This window comes from Protomyctophum bolini (assembly GCF_963924005.1).
Source record: "Protomyctophum bolini genome assembly, chromosome: 2".
Lineage (NCBI taxonomy): Eukaryota > Metazoa > Chordata > Actinopteri > Myctophiformes > Myctophidae > Protomyctophum > Protomyctophum bolini.
In genome coordinates, this window is record NC_137863.1 from 7,683,945 (window position 1) to 7,694,460 (window position 10,516).

General features: G+C 44.7%; 1 protein-coding gene across 4 annotated transcripts in view; it reads right to left on the minus strand.

Annotated features, from left to right (window-relative positions):
• Positions 1-10,516, minus strand: part of plxna1b (plexin A1b) — a 228,104-nt gene that overhangs the window by 36,785 nt on the left and 180,803 nt on the right. For all 4 annotated transcript variants that reach the window (XR_013965144.1, XM_080780037.1, XM_080780035.1 and 1 more), the window contains exons 13-15: positions 7,065-7,216; positions 809-932; positions 501-637 (exon numbers count right to left, since the gene is read on the minus strand). Coding sequence is in view for 3 of the 4 variants with exons in the window: in XM_080780037.1 (XP_080636163.1) it covers positions 501-637; positions 809-932; positions 7,065-7,216 (413 nt within the window). In the remaining variant the exon portion in view is untranslated. The remainder of the gene's footprint in view (positions 1-500; positions 638-808; positions 933-7,064; positions 7,217-10,516) is intronic.

The following is a 10,516-nucleotide window of genomic DNA, read 5'->3' on the forward strand; positions in this document are numbered from 1 at the left end:
GCACAGTGATTGTTCAGAAAATAATATGGCACATCGAAAGTGATATTCTGCTGTTGTGAAACACTATATTTTGGTTCAACAAAAGTACTGTCCACTCTATATCATTTCCTACTGTATGAAACATGCACTTAACAAAAAACCTGGGCATATGGACTTCCTTTGCACTTTCCAATGATGTTTGAAATTCTTTATTTAGGAATACCCCATCGAGATTTGCGTGTCTTAAGTACCAGGTCTTATTCCCTAACTTGAGTAAACTAAAGACCTGGAGGCGTGGTCAATGCCATTTGGCTATTCTGAGTGGCCAAAGAGCATTGACCACGCCTTCAGGTCTTTAGTTTACTCAAGTTAGGGAATAAGACCTGGTACTTAAGACACGCAAAATACAGCCCATAGTATCTCGTTTTCGAGAGGGTCCTAATGTCAAGAGGGTCCTAAAAAACGATGTCTGGGTTTAGGGAGAAGATAGCATCAGATTGAGGTATGACGGATTAGCTCACGTTTCAAAGCGGCAGGGGTGGAGTCCTATCTTCACCGCCACGGAGCTGCCTGCGTTGAGGTGGCTGCCTTCGATGGTGATCCGTGTGCCTCCCGACAGCGGCCCGTTGGCCGGCTGGACGCGGGTGAAGTACGGAGACTGAGAAGGGACACACAGGGAGAGAACGGGGTGACACATTGTCGACCGAGGGACGTCCCAGTTGCAATGACAAAAAGCAGGTAAATCTCACAACAACAGCCGGTGTCTGAGATTGACTGACACGTGCACACTATAACGTGGACACGCGTCAACGTCTATCTGCGCACTTACCACAAAGGTGAAGGCCTTGGGTGATTGGGCCTTGTATTCAGCATGTGCACAGTCCCTCACGCACACTTCGACATAGGCGTCCTGCACTCTATAACCTGTAGCATCGTTCAAACGACACACGATTCTGTGAGAGAGAGAGAGAGAGAGAGAGAGAGAGAGAGAGAGAGAGAGGGAGGTTAAAGATGGATTTGGTCATCGGTCAACACATGATTTAATTGAAATTCAAATCAATGTGTAGATTAAAATGTGCAATGTATAAGACAGGGATTTGTTTAGTTCAAGCACTCCGTTGGGGAAAGAAGTTAGCATAGAGCCCTGACTGACATGCTCTGTTTGTGTGTTTTAGAGGATAAAGAAGTTAGCGCAGAGCCCTGACTGACATGCTCTGTTTGTGTGTTTTAGAGAGGATAAAGAAGTTAGCGTAGAGCCCTGACTGACATGCTCTGTTTGTGTGTTTTAGAGGATAAAGAAGTTAGAGCAGAGCCCTGACTGACATGCTCTGTTTGTGTGTTTTAGAGGATAAAGAAGTTAGCGTAGAGCCCTGACTGACATGCTCTGTTTGTGTGTTTTAGAGGATAAAGAAGTTAGCGCAGAGCCCTGACTGACATGCTCTGTTTGTGTGTTTTAGAGAGGATAAAGAAGTTAGCGTAGAGCCCTGACTGACATGCTCTGTTTGTGTGTTTTAGAGGATAAAGAAGTTAGCGCAGAGCCCTGACTGACATGCTCTGTTTGTGTGTTTTAGAGGATAAAGAAGTTAGCGTAGTAGAGCCCTGACTGACATGCTCTGTTTGTGTGTTTTAGAGGATAAAGAAGTTAGCGTAGTAGAGCCCTGACTGACATGCTCTGTTTGTGTGTTTTAGAGGATATTGTAGAACCATAAGCGTCGTCCTTGGCCCTGGGCACCGACTAGCAAAGTGAAAATCCATTGGAGAAAATGATTGAGGGAGAGGAGGGGTGGTTTGCAGTGGTAGCAAAGCCCAGGGCGTGCACGCACACACACACACACACACACACACACACACGCGTGCACACACACACTTCATGTTTCACATGCTAGTGGAGACACACTTGACTGTTAATTAGCCAGAGCGAATGAATGAGAGTGAGTGAGATTAAGAGTGCCGTAGAAAGAGAGCTGGGTAAAAGTACGAGCAGTTGATTAATTGCACAGGCTTGTGTTCCTCGCTCTACCTTCTCTCTCTCTCTCTCTCTCTCTCTCTAACCCCTCCCTCTCTTCCTGAAATGAGTTATTAAACCATTTTGGGCGGGAACCCATTGGTGTTGTGGCATTATGTTGTGCTTTAGCTATTGAAAAATAGCAGATCTACAAGCTCATAGCGCGCCACCGAGTGGCGCGCTACGAGCTTGTAGGTCTGCTATTTTTTTTAAATCGAAGAACGACTGACATTTTTTTAGAATCTGATCTCAGGTCAGAATGGTGTTAATCAGACCAGTGTGTCCCCAGTGGAAACCTCGTATGAATCTGATCTCAGGTCAGAACGGGTTAACTCGCTTCCATCCTCCCTGCAGGTGGCCACGGCAACAGCGTCGTTGCCACGACGATGACATCCTGCATTCCTTCCCCTTTCTGTTTTATTTTCTATTCGCGGGGCCTCCTGCTGTGCACGGGGCTATGATTAGACACCTGAATGGCTGGGCCAATAGAAACGCTGCGTTGACGCATAACACACACACACACACACACACACACATAGCTATATCGAGCTGACGATTACTCTGTGACAGCGCCCAACAGTTTTGACACGAAGTTTCAACAAATGGCGAGCCTTTATACACTTCTGCTAACACATTTACATAATTGCAATGTAATTAATTAGTCATTGAGACAACCCCCCCCCCAAAAAAAAAACATGGTAATTTCTGAGAAACAGATAAAAATGCAATTAACCCATTAACCCATTCTGACCGGGAACCCATTTTGGTGTTAGCATTATGTTATGCTTTAGCTATTGAAAAACAGCAGATCTACAAGCTCATAGCGCGCCACCGAGTGGCGCGCTACGAGCTTGTAGGTCTGCTATTTTTTTGAAAAATCGAAGAACGACTGACATTTTTAGAATCTGATCTCAGGTCAAAATGGGTTAATCAGACCCAGTGTGTGTCCTGTGGAAACCTCGTATGAATCTGATCTCAGGTCAGAATGGGTTAACCCATTAAAACCGGGAAAGCATCTGTCATTTTAGATTTTTAGCTATGGTGAAAAGGGTATCTTTGAAAGACAAAGAAGAGGTTTCCGCAGACTGTCAGACACTTGCCAAAAAAAATGTTGTTCTTTATTAGGTCGACGTTTGGGTCACTTCAGGACAGACATTGTCTGATTGTCTGTCCTGATGAAGGTCTCAGCGACCATAATGTCAACCTAATAAAGAACAACTTTTTTTTTGGCAAGTGTCTGACAGTGTGTGAAATCTCTTCTTTGTCTTTCAAAGATATCCTTTTCATTATATGCTCTATTGCCCTACACACATGTCACCTTTTGAGGTGTGCATCAACCTTTTGCTATAAAGATTTTTAGCTATGGGAAATTGGTTGGCTATTCAAAAATAGAGAATCTACAAGCTCATACAGTAGTAGCCTATGTCACTTTGTGCCGTGCTACAACCTTGTAGATCTGCTATAGATCTGCTGAGATGGGAATTGGCAGCCAAATATATATTATTATCATATATCATATATCATATATCGCTAGATTTGTTTTTAATGTGTTTGCCACTGTTGTCCTGCATTTTTGCCATGAAGATAATTGTGTAAGTGCTGTTGCTGTTGTTGTTGTTGTGGTTCGTTTGAGACTGTGGACAATAAATGAAACTAACTACCGGTAACTAACATTTTGGGGGTCCTTGGCATGAAAAGGTTTGAGCAGCACTGTACACCATACTGTAGCAACATACATTTTTCAGAATACCGTACTGGCCTCAGGTCTCATTGGGTTAAGACAGAGGACCGTCTTCCAGTGGTTTCTTGTTCAGAAGCTGTACTGTACCGTATATAAAATATAGTATCCTAGTATACTGTATATGACAGTAGAGGTGAGTAACACCCCTGCTGGGAGCCAAGGTGACAGGAAAGCAATGTCAAAGATTCTCACTTGTCAAATTTCACTGCATGAACACAACCACACTCTAGTCTACAGCAATACAGAACTGTGTGCAGCACTGTACAGTACAGTACAGTACAGTATGTGTTAACAGTTTGCAGAATTACAGTACAATTCAAGCACAAGTAGTATACCGGTAGTTTAGTTTGTTGATTACTTTTGATGACATGTAGTGGTCTTTTTCTTTTCTTTTTCTGTCTTAAAAAGGTCTTACAATTGTCAGTTCACTGTCATCGGAGAACTGTGGGGACCCCCCTGGGTGTCCCGACCCACAGGTTGAGAACCACTGGGACTCTATTGGTTACGTATATCTATTCTACGTCTGAGCATAGACATGGTAACGCCCCGCCTGCCTCCGATTGGCCTATACCGACATTGCCCGTCTTGCCAGACTGTGCTCCGAGACACGAGGTTACTCCTTGGTGGGAAATAAATAATACAAGAGAACGACAGCTTGGAACGCGGGACAGTAAGAAGAGGCAAACTAAGATTGTTTATGCCGTTTGCTTTGATTGAATGCTTGATTGATTGAACACACATTTGCATGGTTTGATCTAAATTAAAGTGTTAGTGTTGATTATACATGTATTAATCTAATTATAGTAAACTAATACTATTATACTAAAAAGAGAAGGAAAAGAGACCTTTTTACAGTACAATGATGTTTCAAGTTTACACTGACTGTACACATAATAAATAAAAATAAACGGCATAAACAATATTATTTTGCCTGTTCTACAAATCATAAAAGTTACTGTTGCGCTTGCCAAGCTGTCATTCTCTTGTATTATATCGTACTTGTATTATTCATTTATTTCCCACGACAGAGTAACCTCTTGGCAGACTATCCAGCATATAGCTATCCACCTCGGAGGAAAGTCTGGTGAGGCCGGCAGTGTCGGTATAGGCCAATCAGAGGCAGGCGGGGCATTACCATGTCTATGCTCAGACGTAGAATAGATCAGACGCTGTTCATGTTAGTCTTGTCACCACACCTCCTTTCCTCCGATGTCTGCCTGTGGTTGACCTTTGACATGACGTTGTCAAACCCATCAGCCCGTCCCCGCCTACCATGTTATGTCTCCGACGGGGTCAGAGCGGTGCGGCGAGCCGTCGGACCGCTAATGCCTCCGTATGGCTGACATCACTTTTAATTAGCGTGACAGCATGCCTCGGTGCCAGCCGGGCCCCGCCTCCTTCTCCGGGTGCCATGGCAACCGTCCAACGCCGCGATATGGGGTTGACAGGGTTAAACAATGCCCCCCCCCCCCCTTTGCCATCCTTCGCGGTTCCAGGTGTTAATTGCAAGAATGGAACGAACACAGCTTTACAAGGAGAAGTATAAGTTGTGAAAGCGCACCCACTGGCACCTAGGAGTGGCAAAAGAATAATAATGCAGGTCTGGTTTGAACACCAATGTGTGACAAGAACAGTGGAAACCTTTTATGTCCAAAACTGTTACCGATTGATTGATTAATTTTTCTTAATTAAAGTGTCATGCTACCATGCTACCATATGGACTTACAGTGTGCGGCCACTTTTCCATTTATTTTAAATTTTTTGTAACCCATTTTTCCACCCCTGTGATCTAATGTGATCCTGGGCTCTACACACCCTCCACCAACCTAGTCCCCATATATGGGGGACAAGGGGAGAGCAACGGACTTGAACTCATGCTTCCTTCATGCCTGAGTGTCCAAGTTGGTCCTTTACACCTGACAGGGGGGAGTTTCCCTGTTTGGACGTAGCGCGTGGAAGGAACACGTTATTCCAACCAGTTCTTTTCCATTTAATTTAATAGACAATGAACCGACATGACAATTGAGGATTCTGCCTGACAGCAGTGCTATATGTATTTATGAAGGCTCTGTAGGGACACCTGTCATCTCACGTCTGATGTGTGCTGTGTTTGTTCGTGCGCATCGTGCTCATGATTTGACAAATCAAAAATCTAATTTCCTTGTTGCTGAGGAGAAGGACCATAAATATGCCAGGGTGTGTGTGTACGCTGCAGAGAGCCAACCTAATGGATCATTTATATATTTTTGTCATTTATTTATCCGACAGTAACAAAGAAGATGAAAAGAGAATACTCAGTACATCTCCAGCTGTGAGGAGCAGGCCATGGTTGTGTTGTAACTGGGGCATTTTTGTGTGTACCTACTGTACTGTATTGTGACACATTTAGCAGCTTTGATGGCATCTTCACACCACACGTGAGTTAGGGAGCCGTACATGAGAACATTAATTATTATGCAGGGCAGGTAGCTCCAATAATATAATGGAACTGAACCTTTACTTAAGTGAAAGTATTGGATACTACAGCAGCAGGTTTGAAAGGAGTGTGTGTGTGTGTGTGTGTGTGTGTGTGTGTGTGTGTGTGTGTGTGTGTGTGTGTGTGTGTGTGTGTGTGTGTGTGTGTGTGTGTGTGCACGTGTGTGTGTGTGTGTGTGTGTGTGTGGGTTTTCAGTTCAGATCTGCTGCTGAGCCAACCTAACACAGCTATGGGAAATGGATTGGAACAGGAAACGGGCCACCTTCTGAAAGCCTGGGACTACAGTTAATGCACAGAGCGTATAGCACGCCAACACAGAGAGGGGAGACAGAGAGTGACCAAGCACACATGTTCAGGAAGAGTGCTCTCAGAAACATTTATGTTATGGAGAAAGAGTTTGAAACATGTAAGGCAGAAGGAAAAGAAAGAAGAGAAAATACGAGAGAAACAGAGGGATGCATATATTTATGGACAGTCTAGGTATCTCTGCTGGGACTTGGACGTCTCAACTCCATTTAAAAGCAGCACAGGGGCAGTGAAAGGAGGAGAATTCACATCAATGAGACGAACGGACACACACACACACACACACACACACACACACACACACACACACACACACACACACACAGAGGCAGCCAGATAGATATAGGTGAATGCACAAATGGATGGAGGAATGAGTGGATGCACAGATGGACAGTTGGATGGAAAGACGGACATCATTAACACTAATGATTTGAATGTCAAATTGACACCTGTGGTCCAACAATGAACCTTAGAGAAATGCACTGAGAAACCAGATGCCTGAATGACAAGCAGCCAACAAGACAGAGACAGAGAGAGAGAGAGAGAGAGAGACGTACTGCTCAGCGCTGATGTACTGGTCCTCCTGGGGGTTGCAGGTCACCTTCCCGATGCGCACGCCATTCTGGATGTCTTTGAACTGCAGGCCCAGGTTCTCCCCGGTGATGGTCAGCATGGTCCCTCCCTGTCTGGGCCCCGTCTCTGGAGACAGCTGTGGGGAGGAAGGAAACAAGACCGGACGTCAGAGAGATTGATAGCCTAGTTTGGCTCCGGGTAGAAGACAGAGTGAAGCAAACTGAAAGTGGGATTGGCATTTAAAAATCGTAAATGCAGCTTTGCCCTCTGTCTCTATGCCCTCAGTACCCGCATTCCTGACTAACTACCTAAAAAAAGTGAGCGACACCCACAGCCACAATACTAGAGGGAGCGTGAACAACGATTCTCCTTCTACAGCACTGCCACCCAAGTGTGGAATTCCCTCCTTCCCATTCCCTGTGCAAATCACAAGCGTCCTTTAAAACAGGCCTGAAAATCCACCTTTCAGCAAGCCAAAGGGAGAGGAAATGATCCCCTTTTCCCCAAAACTATACACGTCTTTTTTATTATTATTTTTTGTTATATTTTGTTGATATTTTTCATGTAATGATTATGAATCGAATACCCTGGACCTGAATGGAAGCAAGACCGCGAGTTCTTTTTTTTGTGTGTTTGACTGTACTCTGTACCGTTTACATTTCTGACTAATAAAGTAATCAATCAATCAATCAATCAAAGAGAGGGGTAGGGTGTGGCGGGGTGGGGTGTGACAGGGGGGTCAGCAGGGGTTGTTTCTCCATTCAATTCAAATCCAATGACTGCCCGTCCAATTAACAGGATGACAAATCCCCGTCGCTCCAATATCTCCCCCGACTCAGTCAAAACGCACACTTAACCCTCACCCACCTATCAAGGCGCCTTCTTAACCCATTCTGACCTGAGATCAGATCCATATGAGGTTTCCACTGGACACACTACTGGTTTGATTAACCCATTCTGACCTGAGATCAGATTCTAAAAAAATGTCAGTCGTTCTTCGATTTTTCAAAAATAGCAGACCTACAAGCTCATAGCGCGCCACTCGGTGGCGCGCTATGAGCTTGTAGATCTGCTATTTTTCAATAGCTAAAGCATGACATGATGCTAAACACCAAAATGGGTTCCCGTTCAGAATGGGTTAAATCACTCATTTAACCCTGCGACTATTAATCTGCCCAACACAATTACAGCATACGATGACCTCCACCCTGTCTCGTCCCTCTTAGAGGTTCTGGGAAGGTGTGCGGAGGTGCTAATGGCTACCCGAGGCTAGCCAAGGCACTAATCACGGGCCGTTCGTCTAGGCCAGGGCTCAGACAATGGCACCCGCGGTCATTAGTCATTACTAGCATGATTAGCGATAGAGCTAATTGGATTAGTGCCATCATGTGGGATGGCAGTCATTTGTCCGGGCCGCTCTGTGCGTGCGCGTGCATGTGTGTGTGTGTGTGACACTTTGACCTTGTTGGAGTGTAAAGGAAGGTTCAGGGTGAGTCTAAATAAGACACACATATCTTCATCTGTTGTGAGTACACATCGTTTAGGTGAAGAGGCATGCACAATAGAAGCAGACATTTACATACATGTAAGTGTCATTATAACATTAGTATTGCAGAGGATAACTCAGAGACAAACATCAACACAATCATAAATAGACGAGCACAAGAAAATCAAGATATAATCCTAGATTTTCTGATGTTAAACTACTTGCATGTACTGTAGTAGGATGGCCTGTGTTTATCTAAACTCTCACAAACACAGGACAGAACAATCCATCCTGCAGTCTCTGTTGGGGCGAGAGCCCCACCTCTCAGCTCAGTAGCACAGCATTGAGGCTGAGTCTAACATCATGATAGCAGAAGTTACCATTTACTGCGAGGACCACCCACACACACACACACACACACACACACACACACACACACACACACACACACACACACACACGCGCGCTATGGAACAGGGCCATAGCTGAAATGTCACAGTGATATAATTATGGAGCAGCACAGACTAGGCCGGCTGACATTTAACCTTTCTTCGTCTTCCGTCTCTCTGCACCTCTATAACTCCCTCAATACTAACTTCCTACTGTACTTCTTCCTCTCTCGTTTCACGTTTTCTCAATTTCTTTCTGGATTTATCTACAGTATGTCCAAAGAAAAAAGCAAAGGAGGAGGCCTGCAGCGTTCTTATAGCTAGTGAAGGAAAAAAGCAGTGTATGGAGGTGCTCTTAGGGGGGAACCTTCAGGGTCAAATACGATGAAAAAACCAAGGTACTCTTCAGTAGTAGTAGTTCATCTTTGAACACAATGAAAAAACAAGCCAATAATTTCAGGCTTCTCTGCCTTCTTCAGGGCATGCAGAAAGGATGTCCTTTCATGCCATAAAGGCAGAAATTCCAAAAATGTTGACTTGAATTAGCCCATAATATTAAATCTTTTTAAACTCTGAAGACTGAAGAGTGCCTTGGTTATATTATCTGTATGTCCGTAGAATTCTCTTTCTCTCTGAGAGAGAAAGAGTGCATATTGAGCGCATATTCTATCTCTAAGAGTGCCACATAATGGTCCAATGCTCCAATCACAATCTTCGCGTACGGTATATACTCAAATCTCTCTTGCACGAGGAGCAACCGCTTATCAAAAACAAAACAAGACAAAAATACCAGGCAAAAAAGACCCCCACTCAAGTCACTACATCCACTGCGAAAACAACACAAACAAAAGGCGTTTTGATAAAAGGCACCAGTCTAAACACTCTCGCTATTCTTCTGTAGCCATCTCAACCCCCCCCCCCCCTTTCTTCGTCTGTGTCTCGTCCCGTTGTGTCGGAGCCTTTGTGTAAAGCCTATTGTGGTTATTTGAGCAGCCGTGTGGAGATGCTATCGGCTAGTTATAGAGAGGAAGGGGAGAGAAAATGATGGAGACACTGAGGGAAAGACACAGATAGAGATGGAGAAGGCCAAAGAGATGGAGAGAGACCAAACAGACCAAAAGGGGGTTAATTTCCTAAATGTAGGACTATACATTTGGAGTATGATCGTGATCATCAGTTCATGGAACCGAGTCACAGACACACTGATTGTGTTCGAGGAAATGCTACAGGTTGTAGCATTTGTCCATGTCATGGATGGACCACTGGTGACTGCAAGTCCAGCCTATTATATGACTGAAGTAATATTGACCTGGTAATGAACAGCCTGATGTCTCTATAAAAGACACAGTAAAGTTGTGGTGCCTCCGGTTTGACCGGGCGCTACAACGAACACACGTTGGCTGTGTTCACGAGCCGGAGTTCACTGTGTTATGTTCACTGCACTAGAGAGTTCTAGTGGTTGATCTGGCTGCATGTTGAGCAGGGAGGGGAACGGGGAGAGATAGTGCGAACCTCCTCCCTGTCAGGTGAAAAGAAGTACGTGGCTGGTGACTCCATGTGT